The sequence below is a fragment of the Drosophila subobscura genome, chromosome E, assembly GCF_008121235.1.
Source record: "Drosophila subobscura isolate 14011-0131.10 chromosome E, UCBerk_Dsub_1.0, whole genome shotgun sequence".
Lineage (NCBI taxonomy): Eukaryota > Metazoa > Arthropoda > Insecta > Diptera > Drosophilidae > Drosophila > Drosophila subobscura.
This window is the reverse complement of record NC_048531.1, coordinates 6,535,450-6,560,894: the sequence shown is the minus strand read 5'-3', so window position 1 is coordinate 6,560,894 and position 25,445 is coordinate 6,535,450. Positions and strand designations below refer to the sequence as shown.

Genomic DNA, 25,445 nt, shown 5'->3' with positions numbered 1-25,445 from the left:
TCTGTGTTATGTTTGTTCTTAATCGTTTTGCCTCGACTTAATGCCGAGGCTCCTTTCAGTTTTTGTGCCAAGTCAAAAGTATTACTATTTATTTTTGTTCTTTTCTTTTGTTTTTCTTTCCCGTTTTTATTTTCATATGTTGTGCGCTGCGACACATCCACCCCCAACAAAACCAAAACAAAATACAAAATCACATTCAACAAACACAACAATAAATCAATCAACATTAAAACCGATTTGCAAATACCCGAAACCAATACCGAAACCCGAAATTAGATCTGAGTATTACGCGCATTGCGGGACTCACCTGGAACGAGTGGAACGCACGGCTGGCAATGCCCCTGGTCACCCTACGCGAAGGCGTGCAGCCGCTGGTCTTTCCCACAGACCTCTCTGTGGATAAGCAACCTATTGGCCTGGTCCTCAAGGAGCCGCTCGGTGATCAAAAGGCGCCCCTAGATTGTGTGCCCAAGAGCGAACCCATTGCCGCCTCTACGCCGCGTAACCACAGCAGCAATAGCGGTGGGAAGCATCACAAGACCAGCGGTGGTGGCAAGCTCAAGCACCTGACCGAGGAGGAAGCCACTTCCCTGATGCTCAAGGCGGTGGCCGAGAAGCAAGCGGCGGCAGCGGCTGGTGCCGATCTGAGCTACGGCGAGGATCAGGCCAGCTCCGGAAATTGCAACAGCAGCGACTACCAGGCCAATCTGGGTGGAGCCGTAACCTTTGCGGATGTTGGAGGCCCAGCTGGACTTTGCCATATCAACATCCTGAACAGCATTAGCGCCATGAACAATCTGATCAGCGGGAGCACGGCAGGGGCCGGTGGCGGATCGGTGGTCGGACTAGCTGGCACCGGATCGAGTGCGACTCCATCCAATGGCAATAACAACGGATCAGCGGGCGGAGCCGATAATGGTGCTGGACACCCATGCCCAGTCTGCGGACGTGTCTACAAGCTGAAGTCCTCGCTGCGTAACCACCAGAAATGGGAGTGCGGCAAGGAACCGCAGTTCCAGTGTCCCTTCTGCGTGTACCGGGCCAAGCAGAAGATGCATATCGGCCGCCACATGGAGCGCATGCACAAGGAGAAGTTCAAGCTGGAGGACGTGAAAAGCTTCGCTGGCTCTGCAGCCCTGGACGGCGATAGCAGTGGATTGGGTGGAGCAGGCGGAGGAGGAGTCACGGCTGCAACAGTGGCGGCGGCCGCAGCGGCTGCCCTGGCCAGTGCCACGGAGCTGCATCCGCACTTCTCATAAATGAAGGACAAGTGATTGTGTATAAAGAGTTAAAGTTGAGCAGTTATAAATCTTAACAGAATCAGGGATTATCAAATGGAAGATGGAAGAAAATTATGTAAAGCAAGAAATCACACACCAAGCTCTCGGGAAAACGGAATCAGTGTGCCAAATTAATCTTAAAAACCAACCAACAAACAAAAAACAAAAACAAAATACGAAAATGAAATAGTGTTTTAAGATGCCTAAAAAGTTTCGAAAAAGCCAAGTTCGTTCGTGAGAACGAAAACAATTTGTTGCAAAGCACACAAAAAAAAAACATTTACGCCATTTCACATATTATACTTTTTTTTGTTATTTGTTATTAATTTTTTACACAAAAACCGATTTGAAAATCTATAAACTCTACAACTTGGAGCAACAGCAACAGCAACGTGATCAGTAAAATGATTTTACACAATACAAAACAAAACAATTTGAAAATTGCAAACATTCCACACAAAAAACGAAAGAAGAAAAAGACAAAAAGTGTACAATGAAACGGTTTAGGATTAAAGAAATATAGTTTAGCCTAGGTCTAAATACATATATACATATATAGACATATGCATCGTATACATATATGTAAAGGATGTATAGCCAGGAAGCAGTAGTCGTAGCAGCAGCCAACTCAGTGGATATGTAAGATGAAAATGTAACGAAAACTCAGACCATATTAAGATATTACTAAGGAAAGGCAAACGAGCAATCTACCAGCCCAGAATGGTACTCTTCACCCTTACCTTTACCTGTAGCTGTAGTCGAATCGATTAATATTCATTCCAGAGCACCATAATAGACACAGTACAGACATAAACAATGCATCAACCCTCAAGATATTGAAACGGTCCACATGGGAATTCATCGAAAAATCATGGCAGAGCTTCTTTTTAGATGGCTGTACATGGATGAAGGGATAGAATCCTGTGGAACTTATAGTTATTTATTGCAGTGCCAAACAGATTCAGACCAGGTTCCCATATACACACAAAGTCAGTCAGTCAGTAAATCAGTCAGTCAATCAGTCAATCAGTCAGTAATTAGCCTTTTTAAACAACAATTTACCTCAAGTTGAAATATTTGCTATTATGACGATGTCTTAGGCTAAACACAACATGTACTAAGCTCAAAAAAACACACTTTATAGGACTTAGTGTAAGAAAGAGAAAAAGAGAGGAGGGTGTAAGAGCGCGTTTGGTAGTCAACGAAGAAAGTGCCTTCACGAATGGATGCAACCCAGAAGCAATTCGCGTTAAATTGTAATTTAAAAATCTACGATAAGCAAATCGTTCGTAACTGTGTAAAGCCATATAGAGTAGGTTAAGGCAGGAATTTAAGTAAAAGTCAAGTGAAGGAGGTCAGGATTTAAATGGTTTTCAGACATTTAAACTCAGGTACTTAGTTGGAGGGAGTGGGAATCCCAATTCAATAACTCAAAAACAGAGAAGCAAACAAAAGATCAAGTAGCTGAGCTACTGAAAATACGACAACCACACAACTACAACTACAGAAAACATTAAAACGGAAACAACAATCAACAGAACACCGCCACAAATACGTCACATGCACTTTATTTATTATTTTTTTGATACCTTATAAATACGATACGAATGTGTGTGATAACTAATATGTTTATATATGACTCAGCACATTCATAAGTAGTCAAGCTTAATTTATTTTTTGTATATCTTGCTTTCCACTACAACGAAATACATTCCATAGAAGATTTTAATAAGCTTTAATTACAACGACAACTCCAAACATTCACAAAGCAGATACGAAACCCCCAAACGGATATGTGCGGCCAGTAAAACTGTGCAACAAAAATTATAATTTAAATTAATAATTAAAAATTAATTAACAAACCGAAACACAGGAGGAGGAAGAGGAGGCGGAGACGATGGAAAATCTCGAATGCTTACATACATATGTATAAAAAAAATACTTTCTTTAAGAAACTAAAACTCTTTTTTAAAAAAATATCCATTGGTTACTTTATCGCGGTGTTGGGCTAAGTTTAGCGTCTCTTTATACAATGAAGAATAAACGAAAGGGAAATTTGTTAACGAAAACATTCTGGCAAGAACAGGAGGGAAAATTCAAAATTTTCGAATGTAATATTGTTGAACAATAGGAAAACGCAGATTTACATATATAAAATGTGTAGTTTTAAATATATACAACTATAAAACTTAATAAGATGACAAATACTCATTAAAGCAACAGAAGTAGCATACCCTTATACATATATATATAAAATATATAATTTAATTTCTTCTATAAATTGTTTGTAAAACTCTTTTTGTAAATTGATAAAAAAAAACCCCAAATTCAATGTGAAAAATATACAATTCCATGTAATAAAACGCAAAAGAAACAAAACTTGTGTGCCTTCGTGTGCGTTTCCAGATCTATGAATTCTATCGATCTAATTAGTAATTATCCTTACGTTAATATATACATTATTTATATTTTAATTTTCACACACAGATTTTGTAGCGTTTTATTTACTGCTTGTAAGTATTATAATTATTATTTTAAGACACTATAAAGTTTTATTTCATTTTTGGAAACTCTTCATTTTAAACACACAATTTATTAACTCAAACAAAAACAAAACTAAAGAGAAAAATACAAAAAAAGGTTAGGAATCATTCAGTTTAGGCACACACATCAATCGATTTTATAAGCCATAAAATTTCTGATATTAATTTATGTTTACTAACGTAACTTCCAATGCTGTCTCACGTGTTTCCAGATGAAAGCGGAGAGTCCCGGATACGTGTGCGCAACTGGCTCATGCTGGCCGATCAGTCCGTCATTGGAAAGAGCTCTGACGAAACCACAACAGGTATTTTGATGCACACCAATTGATATTCACATTTTACTTTGATCCTGATTTGTTTCACTTGTTATTACGATTTTGTTTTACTGCGTTTTGAACTTTATAACGATTTTTTCTTTTACAGTCTTCATTTTCTTTTGTTGCTGAACACACACAGACACATCATGAGTTTTTATATATGATTTTTGTTGTATATATACATATCTATGTGAACACATTCCCTAAACAAAGCATTAACTTACATTCTGAATTTCTATTTCATGACTAACAACGACAAAATAAAACACAACTAACATCAGACAAACTAACACAGTCTAAAAAGTCACTCAAAAGCGATGCTAAAACCACTAACAAGACATCAACGCCCATCAAGACGACGACGACGACGACGGCAGCAGCGGCACCAGTATCAACAGGAACAGTGGTGGCAGCCGCAGCCGCAGCAGCAGCAGCAGCCAAGAAGGCCGCCACCTCGAATAGCAACAATATAAATAACAACATCAGCAAGAGCAATGTGACCCAGACACTGACTCAAACGGTGACCCGTATCGGTAGCATTGGACGCACAACAATCGCCTGCATCACACCGGCCAATGGTGGCAACAAGAGCTCTTCGAGCAACTGCAATGTGGATGCAGCTTCGGCTGCTGCTCTGGCTGCTGCTGGCGTGGAGCTGGACAGCATAGATGAGACCATGACTGAGGTGATTGTGAAGATCGAGAACCCCGACAACATGTCGATCAATGGGGACGAGGCCGTTTGCAACGAGGCGATTGACGATGAAAACACCTTTGACTATGATCTGAAGCTGGCCAGTCCGTTGTCCTGGACCTACGATGCGGTGAAAATCGAGAACGAAGAGTTCGAGGATAGCTATCTGATGGATAACGATGACGATGACGATGATCTGCTGACGACAGCTGCGGCCACCCAGAAGCACGCTAAACAGTCCAACGAGAAGCAGAAGTCAGGCTCAGGGGCGGGCATGAAGAAGATCGTGCTCAGTGCCCAGCAGCAGCAGCAACTGCTCGAACAGCAGCAGCACTTGCAGCATCTGCAGCTCCAACCCACCAGTCAATCGCTGCAGATCAAGCTGCCCACCATACCAGCCACAATCACGACAATCTCGGGGCCCAATCACATGAATGCGTCGACCGCTGGCACAAGCAGCGGGGCCAGCATCACCACGGCAAACTCCACGCTGCTGGGCCACAAGATGAGCCTGCCCATTGATGCGCAGAACCTGAATCTTCACTGGTCCCATTCGGACGACAACCGCTACCGCATCCTGGTCCAAAACAAGCGCACACGCAAAGAGTCACTGGAACACTCCGCCGACATGATCTACAACGCTGACATTGAGAAGCCGTGGGTGTGCCGCAACTGCAACCGCACGTACAAGTGGAAGAACAGCCTCAAGTGTCACCTGAAGAACGAGTGCGGTCTGCCGCCACGCTATTTCTGCAGCAAGATGTGCGGCTATGCCACCAATGTCCACAGTAATCTGAAGCGGCATCTCAACACGAAGTGCCGGGACCGCGAGAAGGATGCCGGCGATGAGGACAAGAAACCGCAGTCCGTTCCACCGCCACCGCTTGGTGTGCCCACCAGTAACGTTGGCAACATTAGCAACAACAACAACAGCAACAGCAGCACCTACACCTTGGTATTCCAGCAGGACAGTGTTTAAGAGAGATTTGGACTTGTATAAAATCCAAATTATGTGAGTCTGGGCAACGGCTGAGTCTGAGCGCTTTGGAACATCTTCTCTTAGTACAAATTTTAGTTCCGCCTTCATCTTGAGTTTTCTCACAGTGGATCTCTGAAACAGACTACTTGGATATTTCCCCAATCTTTCCTTTCGTTAGGCAAGCCAAACGATGCCGTTGGGCCCAGACACGGACGCAGAAAAAAACGGAAAATATTAGAAATAGATTGCAATACAAAAAACAAAACAAAAACAAAGAACAAAAAATTAAAACAAACAAAAAAATTATTGTATTGCTTTAGACAATTCTCACGACAAACTTAAAAACATATAAATATGTGTACATTTTTTCCCAGAAAAAAAAAAGAAAAACGAAAACCAAACCAAAAAAAAAATGCAAACAAGAAAATTACTTGTACTAGTCGTCACAGCAACATTTGTGAACCAAAACGGAAACTTTTGTATTAAGTATGGAAATAAAAAGACCCCCTAACTATATGCATGGCATGGACATAAAGCAAATGCCCCTCTAAAGATACTTAATATTAATATGTATTTTCGGTTTTATACGTTTACGTTTTGCATACGCAATAGCTTTTTAATTTGTTAGAAACATTTTAAAGATTGATTTCTGGTCATTAAGTTATGCTTATATAATAATTATTACCTATAAACACGATTATCTAGTCAAAACAAAACGATAACGGAATAATATTTTCAATTTAGACACAAATTATAATTGATAATTGATAATGACAATGTTTACAAAATTAATTCGAAATATCAGCGCATGTACGCGAGTATGCTTTGAAATTGTTAGATTTAAACAAACAGAATCACGAATCTGAGAACCGGCACTGAAAATAGAAACAAAGGACAGAACAGGCGATATAAGTTTACTGGTGTTCCTCCATCAGATTTCCCTACCGCCCAAATTGTAATGTAAACCCCAAACCAAAGATGAATAATGAGAAATGAAAAAAAAGGAACAAATACCTCTATAAACCTGCAAGAGGGAGATTCTGTATTACCATTATTAATAACATTGCCGGCAAAATGTATTTAAACCAAAACCCAACACAAAAATCAAAGAAATTTCGAAATACAATTAAAAGCAAATGTCAAAAACAAAATACCAAACACTGCAGTTGTATTTATTTTAACTAAAAATATTCCTCTCTATAGAACTTTCCCATTCCCATTCCATGCCATCCACAGACATAGATCCACATCCACAGATATTCCACACATCATTCGCCACCACCTCTCCCTACCCTCATTCCGAAACATAGTCTTAGGCATTCGTACCCCTGCTATGAATCCATACTAATCAGATCTCTATTTCAGGTGGATGGATGTGATGTGATGTTATTGATGATGATGATGATGATGTGATGTTGCCTGATGAACGACAGCCAAACAACGCAGTTATGGTGTTGCCTCTCCCTCTTATTGTTGTTTGCATGCTTAACTACTACAACATACAAATATTTACTATAAATACTATAAAAAAAAACAATCTATAGATATGCATAACTATGTATCCTTCCTAGACCTTATACATATCTGTATCTGTTAGACAAAGTAACTATATCTATATGACTATGTATGGAACTAGATTTGTAGTTTGTTCTCTTTTTTTTTTTGTTCATATTCCATTCGTTTGTATTGCCGAAGGTTTAACTTTAAGTTTCTTCTACCTCTACCTGTCTTCTCCTAGCGATTGTGAAGCGTATACATCTATCTAATTAATATATCTACTATCTAGCATTTAATTATCTACAAATTAAAATATGAAAATGAGAAAACGAAAACCAACTTAGTTTGTATAGAATTGTATTTGATAAATACCCATTTTTCTATCAAAATCTCTTCAACCTATTTATTAATAATCTTTTAAGTTTTGTTTCCTACATTTTAATATTGCATGCGTATTTATTTATAAAACATAATTGACAAAAAAAAACCAGAACAATGCACTTTATGTCCAGGAGACTCTGAAGAGGTTGTCCTGTTGCTGTTCTGTATCCAAGCTCCACGAGTTATATGTCCTATCCCCTCTCTATTATTATTATTAAGCGTTTTTGTCACTAACCACCAAACACACATTCCTATAGACAATAATTTTAACCATTTCTCACTTGTAACTTGAGCAAAACTTAATTGATAATTAAATTTTGTTTTTGCTTAGCTCTCAAATTATTCTCTTCACATTTATGATTGTACTCATTGTGTTTTAATTTAATATTTAATAATACATTTACTTTACAGCCTACTCACAAGCAAAGCTCACACCACACACACAAACACACACAAGATACACACACATCACCACAAATGTACACACACACTCACAAGTTCAGTCCACTCCAATCCAATCCAAACCATAGCATCATATCTCTCACTAAAGCCAACATATAACAAACAAAAAACCAACAAAAAACTATACAAAATCACGGTAAACCAACCCCTTAATTATTTATTTACTTCCAATTAGTTTTAGGTATTTTTTATAATTTCCATCTAGAGAGGAGACATGCAATCTTTTGAAAATTGTCGCACAAGATATGAAAAACTAAAATCGTTTCCCTGCTTTTCTGTCTCACCCATTCTCCCCAGACTCTGGCCGTTTGTCACCCACACATAGGAGCTATGGCCTGATCGGCCTGAAGACCAGTCCGTACACCACTCCCATCGGAACGCCCACGCCCATGGGCGTTATCAAGTTTGAGCCGAGTGCGAGCCTGGACGACCACAACGAGCACGACCTCCGGATCGACAGTGGCCAGACCACTCCCACGCACTGCACAGGACACCCGCTGGTGCCCAAGTCGCAACTCAGGCACGGCAACGGAGACAACGACGATAGCAACGAAGAGGAGGACAGCATGGAGCCCTGCGACTTGCGCATGGACTTTGCCAAAGTACTGCTGGCCGCTGCCCATGCCGGAGGGTCCAGTTCCCTGTCCCTGGGCCAGCACCCACATCTGCAACATCCGCATAGTCGTCCACTGCCACAGCTGATTTACACAGCTGGAACGGGCTCAGTGGCACGCCCGGACACACCAACGCGCCGCTACAGCAGCAGCAGCGTGGGTATGATAGCTACCTCCGGGTCGGACCCATCGAGCAATGCTGCTGCTGCTGCTGCCATGGTTGCCGCTGCGACAGCTGCTGGGCTGGCATCCAACAACACAAGTGCCTCCTCCACAAGTGGAGCATCTACATCGGCCGCAGCAGCGGCGGCTGCAGCAGCAGCAGCAGCGGCAGCTGCAGCCGGTGGATCGGGTGGCAATTGGAGCACCAGTGGGAGTGGAGGTGGTGGCGGTGCCTACGCCTGCGACAGATGTGGGAACACCTACGCCAGGCCGCATAGCCTAAACCGCCATGTGCGCTTCGAGTGCGGCGTGGAACCGAAATTCGAGTGCCCCATTTGTCACAAGAAGTCGAAGCACAAACACAATCTTGTGCTGCACATGCGCACTCACCAACATCGATGATACAACAAATGCTGCAATGGCAATCCACGACGCCAGGCTCTCAAACAACTAGTTGCTGTTGACCCAGATCTGGGATCTAACTAGGACCCCCCCAACAACCAGAATACGATCGCTTAGAGGCGCAGAGCAGCTCAGGTTTAGGTTCAGGTTCGAGTTCAGGGTCAGGGTCAGGGTCAGGGCTTAGTGTCAGTTCAGCTTCAGTCAGAGTCCTAACCACAGTCCAGTCCAGTCCAGTCCAGAGTGCGGTTTTATATAATTTTCCAAATGATCTTGAAAAATATAGTCGTTTTTACATATACGTTTATATATGTATATACATCAAAATATATCTATATACAGATAACTAACTCGTAACTATGTATATACAGATGGAATATTAACCAATCCTATTTCTTAGCTCATTATCGTTTATTAATTGTGTTTTTTTTGGTTTTTTTTTTGTTCAGTAACAGTAGCAGTAACAGTAACAACAGCAATTAATTATTGTTTTCGAATTGGCAGAGCTAAGGAGCAAATTGTTTGAGGGGGCGCGTGAGAGTGCGCAAGGCGCGCCGCATGTTGCATGATGTATAAGTCCTTTGGAAAACTCAATGATCTCAATGAATTTTTTCTTGATTGTGGTGAAAATATAGAAAAAATAGGGAAAGTTATGCATTTTATTGTAGCAGCAGCAAACGCAAAAAACATTCACATTAATTTTAGTGTCATTTCTAGTGCAGCGACCTCTCACGCGCCTTAGGTTAGTCCAACGAAAGGAACCATTAAAAGTAGAGCGATATACGGCAGCTTCAGTCGCAGTCAAATGTCGGTATCGGAGTCAGAGTCAGAGGTAGGCCTTAAGTTAGTCCGCTTTGAAGGCAAGGCGTACGTGCAATATTTTACGCGCACCAAAAAAAAACAAAAACAAAAACAAAACTAAACAAAACAAAAAAACATCAGATAAAACAATCGTTGTTCTTCATTTTTTCACATGTTTTCGTTTGTCTATATTCACAAACTGAAATTTTGCAAACAGTTTGATGGTTTGCTTAGGACCGCGCACCCCCAAAAGCCACAGGAATGCATGGTACATACTGCGAGTGTGTAGTAATATAACAAATTATAGCTAGTAGTTGAAACTCAACGATCTCTATCTACTCTTTTTTCAAAAAGCAAAGAAACACAGAAATTTTATTAATTTATCTTGTGCTCATTCCATGAAATTTTTTAAAATTATTATTTAATTATGAACCACGATATGTGATAGCGGGAATTTTAATTTGACCAAAAAAAAGAGAAAACGAAATGAAATATGTGTGGCTTTGGGCGGGGGCGGATGCGGGGACGCTTCTCTACACAAGGCAAACAAATTTAAGACGAAACAAAAATCAGTTATTAATTATTTTTAAATAACATTAAAGCATGTACAAGTGCGAGCGGCGCGGAGGGATGCATGGAAGAGGGTGGCAAGAGGGAATTGGCAATGTAAATGGGTTGGGGAAACTCGCATCGAGTCACAGTCAGAAAAATAAATTGGTATGTGATATAAAGAATATAGTCCTCATTGTAATTAATAGTAATCATAACATTGTATATTTTCTCTTAACATATGTAATTATTTTGTTGTCTAAATTGAGAAACGAGTGAAAGCTGTAGAGAAGTCTTGTTATAGAACGATACGATTACGATTATATATAGTTATAGATATCGGCAGAGTTTCACACACAGACACACACACACTAACATTTTTATAATTGTTGATAAACAAAAGAAAGAGCTTAAATGTATAACAGAGTTGCTTAGGTACTTCAACCTAATAACCCTAAAAATTAAACACAAAAACAATTTTAAATGTAAATTCAAGTTTAAAAACTTCAACAAAATTAAGTTACAGTTTTTTGTCAGCAGTTTGTGCCACACAAAAATTGTGATAAAGATCTTAATTAATCTACAGACAACTGGCACAAATCAATTACCAACACAAAATATATAAAGAATTTGTTCAAATTATTTAGAGACAAAGAAAAAAAAACAAAACAAAATTCATATCGGTCAGTATTCGAATTAGGTGAGGAAAAATGTTTAAATTTGAATTCGTTGACAATTTTCAAAGGTTTTCCATTGGTTTTCTGCTTGGATTAATATTTATAAACATTATATACCTACATTTAATAGTCGCTTTGTTGCGCTAGTCAGATTCTAGAGTTCTGCTAATCAATTGTTATAGAACACGAAGATCGATGTGCACCACACGAAATTCACAATTTGTATCCGTTTTTCTTTTTGCATAACCAATTATTCAAACGCGATTTATTTAACTTTTTGTCTATTAAGGTTGTGGTTCTTATTTATCTATACAACATAATATTTTTAACTACTTTTCTAAGCGGAAACATCTAATTTTTTATGTTACAACAAGAATATAAGAAAGGGAAGAAGATGGATGTCCATCCGTCACACCTATTTTATAATTTATCAACAGCGCATGTGATGGACTCGAATCGAACCATATACTCGTACAAGAGAAATGAGAAAAATAAAGAAAATGCAAGACAGACACGAGCCGAGGCATTGCATACCCGTATGTGGCCCCATAATGGCAAACTTTCGAGTCGTATAGTTAAAGTGTAAAGAAAAGCATGTGATAAATTTCTATATAATTTGATTAACAAACAATTTACTAACACAAAACCCCCTTACACACACACACACCCAAACACAACACAGACAGCTAGCTAGCACATAGGCAAACAATAAAGTTTGAGCAAATTTAGATTGGGTGCGGGTACAGGGGCGAAAAGTTGGATACGATCTATCCGTTTGATATGTAAAGCATAAATACATCCAAGAAAAAAAGTGAAATATTTTTCGAGAAATTGTACTAACCCAGATAACTCTTTTTCTACTAATGTATTCTTATTATTTCTGTTAATAATTATAATATCAAAGATTTATAAACATCCAAACACACACAAAAAATACACATTTTTAAAACGTTGTAAACTAGGAGCTGTGAATGTAAAATTATATATAAAGAAATATATATATATATCTATGTATATATAGCTACATACATACAAACATACATACATACACACATATATATGCATGTATATGGATCGATGTGATTAATTGTGATTGAAACGTAGCGAAGCGTGGAACAGTAGGGCAGATCAGAGCAGAGGAAAGGAGAGGAGAGTGGGTGGGTGGGCAGGCAACAGTCGGTTACGGAAGTGAGAAGAGGGCCTTTCTTTTCAAACAAACACACACACAAAAACACAAACATAATACAATCAAACACATTTATAATTTAAGAAAATCGGATATTTTGTTTGTCTCTATTAAGAATCATTTTCTGTTCGTTATTTCTTTAGTTTATAGTACTATTATTTCTCTTCTATTGCTGCAAAAATCTAGTGAAACGAAAATGGGGAATTACATTCAAAGCACACCGCAAACACAAGAAAATCAAGTAATATATTAGCCATAGGATAACGAAAAGCAAACACATAAAAAAAAAAACAATGAGAAATGGATGTTAATTGCTGTTGACGCACGCTTCACGAATAGTTAATGTTGAAAATGAGCTATGCAGAGCTACGAAAGAAAGGGGAGCATGAAACACCAACCGATTTGAGTTGTAACGAATGTACCATAGCTTAGTTTTCGCCAATAAAAAAATTTACAAAATCAAAAGAAGAAAAAAAAATAAGGATTGTATACATAAATAACTAAAACCAAATTGCTTTTGCACTGCAATTTAGATTAACGAATTGAGCAGAGATACCAATATATTTACACAGTAAACAAAAACAAACAAAAACAAAAACAAAAATCTAACGAAACAAAGGACATTCAAAATGCCAGTTAGACTATGAAAAGTGTGCTTAAACCAATTTAACAAAAACGAATTAAATCTAGTACGAATTCAGAGTAAATTTAATTATGTAATTGTGTATAAAGCCGAGAAACGCCTTAAACAAAATTTGTGAAACTATTTTAAATGTTAAAGAAGTAAAACGATCTAATTGTTATAAGTAAACAGGCAAAAACCAACCAACAAATAAAAATTAAATTAAAAAATATATTCAATGATAGAAAACGAAAAAGAAAAACACGAAAATTTAACAAATCTGTTTGACTATTTCCCCTTTCCCCTCATGGTTTCCTATTCCAGCACTCATCAAGAGAATGTATTTTATTTCTCAATGAAACTCTTGGAAAACCCTGAACTAACATACATTTTTCTCTTCTTCTAGGTGGATAATATTGGATCAACAACAAGGAGACCGAAGACCCTTGCGTGGCCGGCCCCCCACATGCCTGACATTGCTATTGTATTGAAGAGTGAACAAACAAAACAGATCATAGTTATATAACGCAAAATATATGATAAATGTAATTTGATTTGCTGTATTGTTGTAGTTTTGAAAAACCCACCAACGACACCAACACCAACCAACATCTGATTTTGTGATTTATTCTTTTGTTCTGTATATATTATCAAGTTTTCAAGTTTTTGTTTATAGAAACGCTTGCGTGGCTTTTGTATATGTGCGTACACGTAGATCTCTGGGGATTGTGTCAACCATACCATACCGTCACCACACACCATCATTATCAGTCACCATCACCAACATCATCCATCCGTCCCCAGTGCCGCTAAACTCCATCAACTGCAATGACCTTCATCATCATCATCATCATCATCATCTGCGCCGCCTCTTGGGTAGTAGCCAAACAACACTAAGTTCTCCATATGATTTTATTCAACTATATTTTTACATAGCCTAAGTTGATGTTTGATCAGTTGTTTGCCGGCCATTAATTTGATTTTGTTTTGTTCTACTTTTTGTTTTGCCACCTCCGTGCTGTGCTGACCAGCAGACATCTATCCCATACTGGGCAGTCTCCTGGGCGTGGACACCTCAACGAGTGCCACCGCCAGCCACGACGACTACTATGGCTATCTCAACAACAACAGTAGTGGAGCGAACGCCAACACCAACACCAACGCCACCAATGCCACCACCACAACGACGAGCAGCAATCAGAGCAGCAACCTGCGTGCCTCCAATCCCAGTGCGGGCCTCTCCCGCGACTCCTTTATGCAGTGCAAGCACTGCAATCGCTATTACAAGTCGCCTCAGAAGCTGCAGGAGCACGTGCGAAAGTACTGCCTGAAGCAAAAGAAATACAAGTGCGTGTCCTGCGAGTACCGTTCGCGACGCAAGGATCACGTGCTACGCCACGCCAAGCGCAAGCATTGCATGCTCTATGAGCAGGCTCGCGACGATGAGGAGAGCCTGTATGTGATACGCAATGAGGATGACATGAGCAATGACGAGGCCACTGGCGATGGGGACGGCGATGGCGATGGGGACGGAGATGCCGAGGATGGGGACAACGATGGTGGGGGAATGGACAGCGATGTGGCCGCAGCATTGTGTGAAATCAACTTTGACTTTGCTGGTCGCGATCTGACCATTACGGCTGTGCCCATGCAGGAGAGCGACGAGGACGATGACGACTACGACGATGATGGATAATGATGCTGAGCCGAGGAGCAGCATATTGAGAGGCGTAATGTGAAATGTTTACCAAATGAATAATGACAATAGTTGCTTGTCCAAGTAGTAGCTACCTCCAATGCGTACTTGTGCCCGTGTCTGCGCTTGTGCCCGCACCCGCATCCACCAACACACCAACCGATCCCATCTTTGTGGCACTCCCAGCCTGTCCACATTCCTGCACAAATTACTTAAAGAACTAAAGAACTTTTAACTGACAATCAATTTCTCTGAGCGCATTCCGTTTTTAACTCTTCTCTCGTTTTACTTTCTTTATGTTGAGTTATGCCTAAGTTAGCCGAATCGGTCCAAGACCATTTTATTTAAATACATACATACATAAATACCCATACGTACATGCACCATATTAGAGTACATATACATAAACACATACCCCCCATATGCAGACATATGGGACAATTATATACTTAGTTCTACTGTGGTTGGTGTTCTCAAACTCAAATATATTCTTGCCAGCAATTAAGGCTTTCGCATGTGAAGCACTCAAAGACTTAAAGCGCCATTTAGTTGCCACTTTTTCAACATGAATATTCCTCAGTTGTACATTTAAAATTCTATAGTATGTGCCTACGTATACGCCTACGCCTATAAATATAGTTCTCGGTTCTACAAAATCTGAGTACGAGCTAACCAAGAATTTGTGTACTTTTTATTGTATATTGTAAATGCAAGCGTTTAAGAATAAAGCAACAGAATCATATATGCGTTACAGCAACAAAAAAAAACCCAAACAAGCCCAAGTTTATAATCCACACCATCCTTGAACCCACACTCCACCAATCCCAAAACAAATTGGACGGGTCCAGAAGCCAGCTAAGACACTTGTTAATGCTACAAGTAATTATATACCAGAACCTTGAGGTGCTCAGCCAGCGGCTTACTAACCAAACTCTTTCTTGTTTCGCACTATTTGCAGATGGCTACTGGACCATTCTGGAGACAGTGCCCTACTCAATTTCCAGTGCCACTGGAGGCCATTCGCCCAACCAGACTCTCAGCACTGGTGCCAGCTTGAGCAATGGCGGTGGATCGAGACTTCTGTCTGGGGCCACGGTGGTGGTGGAGCTGCCTCCCGATGATCTGGGCAACCCGGTGGGCAACATTCAGTACACGATACCCACGCTCACCAAGAATGCCACCACGAACACAAACACCACCAGCCTGCTGCACAAGCCACAGGCAACCACTATACAGATAGTGAAGCAACAGCAGCAGTCACAGCACCACCACCTGACCATCCAGCCGGCGCAGGCGAGACAGGAGTACATCAAGATAGACACTTCCCGGCTGGAGGACAAGATGCTCTTGCGCGATGTAATGCAGTATGGAGCCACCAGCATATCAATGGCACCGTCCAGCATGGCCAGCACTGCTGTGGTGTCCAGTCATGAGTCTGGCCTCTTGCTAGCCGATGCGGATGATGCCGAGCGTGAGCTCGAACTGGCTGCCATGAAAGTTGACTCACATGAGAACATGCTCGACGATGAGTATGAGGAGAAGATGCACGATGATGAAGAGGCTCACGCACATCACGAGAAGCTGTATATTAATGGATTGGGAAATAATCTTCATGCTGCCACAACCATGACACTTCAGCAAGTTTCAGGCGAGTTCGGACTGGACGACAGCAAGTTTGCGTGCAATGTGTGCGGCAAGACCTACAAGATCAAGGGCTCCTTGAAGCGGCACAAGAACTACGAGTGCGGTGTGGAGCCCACCCTCAAGTGTCCGCACTGTCCGCACAAGTGCAAGTACAAGTCGGATCTGCGTAAGCACATGAACCAGAAGCACTCCGATTCTGTGGAGGCGCTTCACATGGGGGGCAACTAGGCATATGGAACTGTACGAACACCATGAATTCTAGTCTGTGTTTAGCATTTGTTGTTGTGTTACGTTACTGTAATGTGTGATGAATCCAAAGAGTAATCAAACCCAAACCCCCCCAAGTGTGTAATATAGTCACAGTTACGATCTCAATGTGTAATCCACATACGTTTAAGCTAGCGGACTAAGGCACGATCAAGTTCTAGTTGAATTGCTCAATGTGTATTGTAGAATCAATTTTGAATTAGCTCAACGTATAAGTATTTTAAACTCTGACATATACAAAAAGTAATCTTTTAAACCCTAACCCAATCACTGCGTATATTAACCTTGTATATGAAAGTAATTTAAATAAAGATAAATAAATGTTTACAATCGAATCTACGACACTTACTTATCGATCCGAATTACTTGCCCAAACATAAAACCAGCAACTAATATGCTTCTCTCTTTTTTTAGGACAAATCTGTGGACTGTACTGTGTGCGGAGGCGGAGAGGATGTGCAGATAGGATCTGCAGAGCAGAGCAGGTGCTTCACGAACTAAAAAGGTCTATTCATATTTATATTCATACTGATTGCTAGTGCTAAGTCATTTAGTCCAATCATTTATCAGCCAATAAAAATGTCCAACTGAAACGAATTTGTTGTATTCATCGCCAAAATCACCAGAACTAGAGTGAATCGAACCCTTGTACTTTGTGTGATTGATATATGCAGAGGCCTAAAAACCAACCATATCCTGTTTCTGTTTCTGTTTATGTCTGTCTGTAGATTTTGTGCGGCACGGCCCCAAGAATCAGCTACTCTGCCAGTGCGGACGCTACTACAACACGATGAATCGTCTGTCACTGCATCAGCGCGAGGAGTGTCAGGACTTTAAGCGTTTCCAGTGCGACTACTGCCTTAAGTGGTTCAAGCGGAGATCCCATCTGAATCGCCACAAGAAGCTGCACGATGCCGAGCTGGCGGCAGAGCCACCCACTCACAAGCAAAAGCCAAAGGCCAAAGCCACAAAACAAACAGCAGATGGTGCAGGAATAGAAGCGACAGCAGCCACAGAACTCGAATCCCTATACCTCTATACGTCTGAGATTAAAGTGGAGCATGAGGAGGAGTTCGTTTAAGTTTTGTTAACAATTATTATGCATATTATAGACAAGTTCTCGTTAATGCCAAAACCAAAAAGCAATGACTTTTGTAAATAAATAGAAGAAAAGAATTGAAGTCGGTTTTTCAGTTTCTTCTTCAGAGTCTTTCATTTTAATTATGTTTAAAATAAAACAACGTTTATATTTTGACTCCTTGCTTACATATACATATGTACATATCTGAAAATGCGTGTGTGGGTGCGAATGTGTGAGTGAATGTATGTGGGTTGTGTATATTTATGTTGTTTCCCACATTATTTCGTTACAACATTTTGTTTTAGCGAATTTGATTTATGATTTATATTTTTTATTTTGATTTCCCAAACATTTTTGTCTCTTTGCAGAGGTCTTTGAGCGAAAATATAACCTGCGCACCCACGAATCTTCCGTCCTCCAGCCGGACTATGCCAGCACATCCAGGCCATTGCCAAATGTGTGCACCAGGGAGCGCAGATCAGCCAATCCTTCGCCTTCGACGGTGACGTTGGAGCAAAAGAGCGAGAACGAAGAGCCGTCGAACCGTGTCAGCACTTACAGCAAAAATGGCAACAAGAAGTCATTGACCAGCAATTCAGATGCCATGATAGCATTGCAGCAGCTAGCGTCCATATCGTCTGCCCGATCGTTGCACTATCTCGCTCAGAAGCTACCCATAGACACCAGCAGCTTGGTGCCGGGACGCGAGCTACCACGCCAGAGCTCCAAGCGCTTCCCACAATACGAGGCGAACCGATGTCCACTCTGTGCTCGTGTGTGCCGCTCCCAGGCCTTCCTCAACGAACACATGCGCAAGGAGCACTCGGTTCTCATTTAGTTCAAAGCCATGTGCCAGCCCATGCCAGGAGGATGCGAGAAGAAAATTGGATTCCAGGATAGTTGTTTATATTTTGATAAAAGAAATCGTACCAAATTGAAACGAAGAGACCAAAAATGCAAGAAAATTTTCTATATTTAAGGATGAGCCAAAAATTAACACTCGCTTAGTTATTAAGAGCAGATTAATCTAGCTTAAAAAGCATTTAGTTGCCTTGAGATAATTCTAAAATTAATATTCACTGCTATAGATACACACATATTTATGTTTGTGTGTATGTTGGTATTAAAATGGGTAATTGTACCTCTATTATTGTCGGTTTATGAAACAAGGTCCAATCTAATCTAATCATTTTTCTACATATTGCTAATAAAATAAAAGAAATTGTAAGCGTAATTGAATACCATTACTGTGTTAATATTTATTGATATTCCACTATTAACCTTTTCTTTTTTGTATTTTCATTATGTTATAGTTTGAAAGAACTCCGTTTTATTCTTTTTATAATGGTTAGTATTATTTATTTATATTTTATTTTATTATTTGATTAACGGTTTCATTTTGTTTTGTTTTATTCGCAGATAAATGGGTTACCTATCGAGGTTTGGCATGAAACAGGCAAGTAAACGAAGATCTTTAGATCCTTTCAATGTAAAAACACAATCAGATTCAGGTTTCAGCACAAAAAGATGCAGATAAGGAGATATCCTAATCCTTTTCAAACAGGTTTTATTAACAATAGAGGGATGGGCCATGGCTGTGAGGGGAAAGTGCACGAATCGTTGCTAAAATCTCAATTCATATCGATTCTGGGCAACCACAAACCAACTGTACTCCCAATGCTCTCTCACGCTGACTCTCTCACTCTCAGTGTATGCTTCGTTCACCCACACAAAACCCAGAATGAGTTTCAGGAGACACTGAATACACATTAATCAGGATGGATCGTTCGTTTTCTGTGTGTGTTTTTGTCTAAAAATAAGTTTTCCTTTTTCGTCTGCCCGTCTGCCTGCCTGCCTTGCCTGCCTGCCGACTGTCGCCTGTCTGCCTGGTTTTTCTCTTGTGTGTTGGCCGTCAAATGGCTTTTGCAGTCTGGCTTCCCACGTGATTTTCCGTTGATATTTTCCATTTGGCAATGCGCATGCGTGCCGCTCAAGGCCCTACTGCCTGCCTGCATTATCGGTTTCCTCTTTGGGCTTTGCCTTCGCAAAGCCTAAAACACACACACACAGAATACGTGCACATGCACATGCACCCAGGCAGGACCCGAAGAGGACACACAAGTTTCAAGGGCTGGTTCTGAAGCTATTTGTGTGGGATAAATTCGTGGAAAATTCGATGAAAAATGTTGATAGTCAGGATTACTATGTTCTGGAAGGGTCTTAAGAAATGAAACAGCTTGAAGCTGCAGTGCCAGAACATGTACACATACATACATACATATGTATATTTGTACATAAATACGAGCATGTTAAGTAATTTATTTTTGTGTCAGCCTCCCTTAAGTTTTCATAGCTTGACCTTGAAATACATTTTTGTGAACAGATGCATCTAGACTGCTGGGGAAAAACATTGGAATGGATAAACACGAAAAACACCACCGGAAGCTAGACGTAAACACGAACCATGGGTACACACAGATGCACTCTGCGCTCGCCTGCTCGGATTGCTTTCTCTCTCGAAAAAGAGAATTTCTCTCAGAGAAAGTTTTCCCTCTGCCGATCGTTGTCTGTGTTTGTGTGTGTGCCAGATACAACAGAACCCAAGAGAGTAGCAATAACAAAAGCAACAACTGTTGAGTTAGGTAGAAAACCCAGAGTAAAAATAAATCAAGGATTCCTCACAGGCCATGGCCATGGCCTGCACTTGCTGTGCAACAGATACACACGGGCACACAAAGACCAGAATTTTCCGAGGGCCTGAGTGTGCGTGTGTGTGTGAGCGTTGCAGCTGCGCGTAGGATTTAGGATTCGGATCCGTTGCTGCCTGCGCTCCGTGCTTGTGGATGGGATTGAAAATTTGTAAGCTAGGCAGCGTCAACTAGTGCCGTTTCGATTGTGTTGCCGTGTGGATGCTTTTCGCGGCTGGTTGTGCGTGGGCGGAGTGCAGGGAAAAGCTGGCAAAGCTCGACTTGAATTTGAATATTTGACTGTGAAATTAGTTGATAATCAAAAGCTCTGCCCAAGCCAGCAGCGGAAAGCAAGCACCGAGCACAGCGAACTGCACTGGAATAAGCTAATTAAAATCATTTGATTAATCCGATTCTGTGCTTCATTTTACAGGTGGCCTGGGATACACGTCAACGCAGCTCTCTTGTGGATATGCCAGCGAAAAATTGAATACAAATTCAAGACATCACTAACCTATTATTCTCTATTTTTCACAGATAAAGCAGGTAATGAGATACATTTAAAAATGGTTTCGGTTCAACGAAAACTCACCCACCACAAAACATCTCCAACATCATCATTACATCATCTCATCCCATCGAAGCACCAAAAACAAACAAAGAACAACAAAATCTTGACAATTATCTAACGCGCCTACAAAAGCTACTTTATTTAATCAAAAAATGTGTTTAAAAATATTAATAAAAGTGAAAATGACGTGTACCCTTGTTTACTTAATTCCAAACCAAAATTATATGTGTGTTGCTTTACCTATGCATAATTTAGTGTATTTTGCTTTTAGTTTGTTGCATGCCTCCTGTCATCTAACTAACACCTTTCCATGCCCTAACAACCCAAGCAGCCCGAGACTTACAATTTGCTTTTTCATTTGTCACGTGTCACACAATTCATCAGTCGTGCGACAAAGCTCATACTACAGGAAATAGAAGCGAGAAAAACAAATAAAAAATTTAAAAAAAAAATAATTTTTTGGCAAAAACTAATCAAACAAAAACTATGTTTCCGATTGCAGACTTAAGCCGAAAGGAGAACACCGCCCCAGGAGTGGGAACAGCAGAGATCCAGCGCAGTTTCCAGCGCAGCATTCTCAATGGAAGGAAGCGCGATGAACAAAAGATTCAAGTGCCGGGATCTCGTCGCAAGCGACTGTCTGTGTCTGAGGTCTCGGACATGCTGTTCGAGTTCTACAAGACCAAGTCGGCCAAGGTGCCGAAGCAACAGCAACTGGACCACCCAGAGATGAATCAGTATGGCCAGGTGTCGCCCACCTCGGGCGAGACATTGGAGCCTTCCACCATTGCCGCGATTGCCGTCTACGGCTCCGCTTCCGATACGGCTTCAAAAAACTTGAATGCTGATGAGATTATGGGCGCTGCCGCTGGCGCTGCATCATTTCATCCGCGCAACAAGTTCTCTCAGAAGACAGCGGTCCCCACTGGCCTCGCCCTGGGTGGCGTGAAGGCCATACCAACTTCAGTGTTGGTTGCCAACAAAACCCTAGCTCCAGTTGCCCCAGTTGTGCCAACACCAAAGCCACAGGCGGCTGTCATAGCCGAAGCACTGATGCGCAATGGTCTGCACAGCTTCCAGCAACAGCTGCGTGCGCAGGAGATACTGCGCCACCATACGCCTCAGCGTCGCATCAAGGAGGAGGTCGACACGGCAAATGGCAACGAGACCACGCCAACCAAAATATTGGAGAACCTTTTGCGCAAGCAGCAGGAGCGCGATATGCGCCATTCGGAGTGCGAGAACGAGCCGGGCTCATCGACGGAGGATGAAGATGATGGCCGCTTCCATGCCTTTGACGATATACATCTCATGGAACAGAGCGGCACCAAGTTCGGCAACACCTCGCTGAACATGTTCCAGTCGAGTGCGCACGGAGGCTCCGCCAACTCCATGCTGGAGGCCCAGGCCCAAGTCTTTCGCAATCTGGAGTTCACAATGAGTGACTATGGTGGCAGCAGCAATGGGAGCATCACCAGTCCCAATGCGATTGGCCTGGATGGCGAACCAGTCTACGAGTGTCGTCACTGCGGCAAGAAATATCGCTGGAAGTCTACACTGCGTCGCCACGAGAATGTCGAGTGCGGTGGCAAGGAGCCATCCCATCAGTGCCCGTATTGTCCGTACAAGTCGAAGCAGCGCGGAAACCTTGGCGTCCACGTAAGGAAGCACCACACCGACTTGCCCCAGCTGCCCAGCAAGCGTCGCTCCAAGTACTCCATGAAGGGCGACGGCATGAGCGGCTCCATGTCCGACGATTCCCAGGGCAAACTGATTATAGACTGCAATAAGTAGAAGGGAACAGAGGGCGCGCGATTTGATACCAAATAATACTTTTATGGGGACCAACTGAATCTTCCATCTAATTTGTAGCCCTGTCCAACCACAAAGGAGATCTGCAATCATCTCCCTTGCATTTTTTGTCTTGATTTGACGAATTAGCGAATAATATTTCTTGTCATTTATGTGTCATCCCAAATATTTACTGTTTACATGTAATAATTTATATAATATAAGCACTCGTAAACCAATCTAATCAAGCAGATAATCAAATTAGTCTTAAGGCAACATACGACAACAACTGCAAACCGAACAATATTTCACGCTGCGTATTATTTTACACTTTGATTCTGATATTCTATAAGCCTATGTGAGATTGATTTTATTTTTATACAATTTTATAGCTAAGTTAAGGACTTTTATGCCCAACAAACATATTTACACGCATCGTTTTAAAAAAGGCCACTAAATACTAAGAGATTATCAAGCATTTCGCTGTTGTCCAGAAATAAACAAATTATTCTTAGGGCTCATCTGCATCTTCGAAACATTTTGAAAGTTCTGCCCATAAAAACATTTCCACGCCCTTGCCTCCCCGAAGATCTCTTAATTAAGTTTTGATCAAGCCTTCTAAGACAGAAACCCTTGACAAATCTTGGATCTCCTCAATCGATGCCATCTTTAAAGATAGACATAAATATGTACTCGTACTCTGACTGATTTAGTTTTACAGAGAATCGTTTGAAATTTGCCATTATCTCATTTGCATTATTTCCCTTAAGACATTCGATTTATGCATTTATGGACTTGAAGACTGAGTTTTTGTTTACAAAATTGTTGTTTACCTATGACCAAAAAAGAATTAGGGAACACTACCACGATTCCCAAACCAAAAACCAAAACAAATTTAATGTCTAAATGTTTTATCATACTCGTATATTTTATGTACTCATAAGCTTTGTATTATCCCTCAAATATTAAACACCATAAGTAGGGTGCATATACAAGAATACACAAAACATACACATACACAGATTCATATACATCTACGCATAGGGCAGTGCAACTGCTATGGTAAGATGATTGATTATTCTACAATTACTTCAACTTTTACTTTCAAATAAAACCATTTTAATTTCGTTTTATAAATATATATGTATGTACTTTATTTTAGGCGCAAGACACTTTGTACTATGTGATAGTCGAGTTGCGATAACAAATACTTTTGAAAGGGCTTTTCTGGTACCAGGAGATTGCAATAACATGAATGTGAGAGGACGAATTATCTAAGCTGACAAACACCATATATGTAAATATGTTAAAAGAGGCAAAATGCACAGTAAACGGAATAAGTAATGTGTGTTGTGTCGTGTCTGATGGCTGTGCCGTGTGCAAGAGTTTGGATTGCTTTGGAAACAGTTTAGTATGCTCGACGCTTAGTATGAGCAACCGATTGCCACAGTCAAGAAGTCTTCAAAGCCAATGGTAATTGTTCCGTTCTGCTGCGTGTCCCGCTGACGGAAGGCCTCCGTGAAGCGCTGAACTTGCACACAAAGCACAATGAACTGGTCCACCGACACCTCCTTGTGGGTCTGTGGATCGCTCTTCTTCACCAGAAAGTTGATGAATTCGGGCGAAAACCGAAAGCCCATCTGCGTGAAGGCTGTCAACAACAAAAGGCAATTAGATAAAAACATCTATCGGTCACAGCATTATATTTATAGTAGATTACCCTGAGTCAGCTCGCTCTCCTCGATATGGCCAGAGGAGTCCTGATCGTAGGTCTTGAAGACCTGCAGCCATTGATTAATGTAGTTGTACAGCTTTTCAAACTCGTAAACATCGATGGTGCCGCTCGCGTCGTTGTCGAACATGCCTGCAAGTAGGGCCAAAGTTTGCCATTAAGTGCGAACGAATAAACATAATAAAAAGAATCATCGGTTAAGTAAACAATCAAGATAATGTCTGCACGGCGAGCTAAGCAAACACGCCCGTGTGCCTCCAGATTTGGGGCAGCTAACAAATATTTATAGACACAGCTGGCGCTTCGGATTCGCTTCGGAACTGATGGCTGTGACGTCACAATAGCGACTCCAGGGGCGATCACTTACTAATCATGAGCTTGCATGCGTTGTCCGAAAAGTGGTCTCCACGCCCATTTACCAGAGCGGCCTGCAGCTCGGAAGCGTTGATCTTTCCAGAACGGTCACGGTCCACCATGGCGAACCATTGCTGCGCCTGTGAGGAGACTTGGGAGTTTTGGGGTGGGAAGGCTCCCGGAGGTGCGGCATAGCCTCCACCAGGCTGGCCGTAGGGATTGTAGCCTTGACCCTGAAAAGAACAAAATGTTATTTAAGATGTACGCCTCTTTGAGTAGATGAGAACGTACGTAGGACATTTTTCACGATTGAATTTGATTTTAATTGAAATTAAAAATTTGTCAATTCAATTGACAAAACAAAACACAATGTGACCGCGGATTTATCGATAAGATATACCGCCTGACCCTATGAAATATACCATAAACAGTAAGGTATATGGTATACCCGAAACGGTCA

The 25,445-nt window shown here is 41.1% G+C and overlaps 2 protein-coding genes across 13 annotated transcripts in view; one reads left to right on the top strand and one right to left on the bottom strand.

Moving 5' to 3' along the window:
• Positions 1 to 23,435, top strand: part of LOC117892026 (longitudinals lacking protein, isoforms N/O/W/X/Y) — a 60,807-nt gene extending 37,372 nt beyond the window's left edge. Inside the window, exons 6-7 of one of the 12 annotated variants that reach the window (XM_034797927.1) lie at positions 4,036 to 4,128; positions 4,422 to 6,213. In XM_034797927.1, coding sequence (XP_034653818.1) covers positions 4,036 to 4,128; positions 4,422 to 5,812 — 1,484 coding nt within the window. In that variant the 3' untranslated portion in view covers positions 5,813 to 6,213. Of the gene's footprint in view, positions 1 to 276; positions 1,288 to 4,035; positions 4,129 to 4,246; positions 4,285 to 4,418; positions 6,214 to 8,449; positions 9,630 to 14,193; positions 15,445 to 15,816; positions 17,363 to 17,497; positions 17,866 to 18,218; positions 19,085 to 21,610 lie in introns of those variants that run through there. The other 11 variants (XM_034797928.1, XM_034797950.1, XM_034797944.1 and 8 more) reach the window with 11 other exon arrangements.
• A 592-nt stretch (positions 23,436 to 24,027) lies between these two features.
• Positions 24,028 to 25,429, bottom strand: LOC117892032 (peflin). Its single transcript, XM_034797956.1, has 4 exons — positions 25,277 to 25,429; positions 24,999 to 25,218; positions 24,620 to 24,763; positions 24,028 to 24,550 (listed from the first exon to the last, which is right to left on the bottom strand). The coding sequence occupies exons 1-4, from the start codon at positions 25,283 to 25,285 to the stop codon at positions 24,324 to 24,326; spliced, it is 600 nt and encodes a 199-aa protein (XP_034653847.1). The 5' UTR covers positions 25,286 to 25,429; the 3' UTR covers positions 24,028 to 24,323.
• Between the last annotated feature and the right edge of the window lie 16 nt (positions 25,430 to 25,445).

Bases quoted from the DNA above. Each gene is read 5' to 3' on its own strand.
- LOC117892032 (XM_034797956.1), bottom strand. The intron at 24,764-24,998 runs GTAAGTGATCGC...CCCTACTTGCAG, and splicing joins CGCATGCAAGCTCATGATTA to GCATGTTCGACAACGACGCG. The intron at 24,551-24,619 runs GTAATCTACTAT...TGTTGTTGACAG, and splicing joins GGAGAGCGAGCTGACTCAGG to CCTTCACGCAGATGGGCTTT.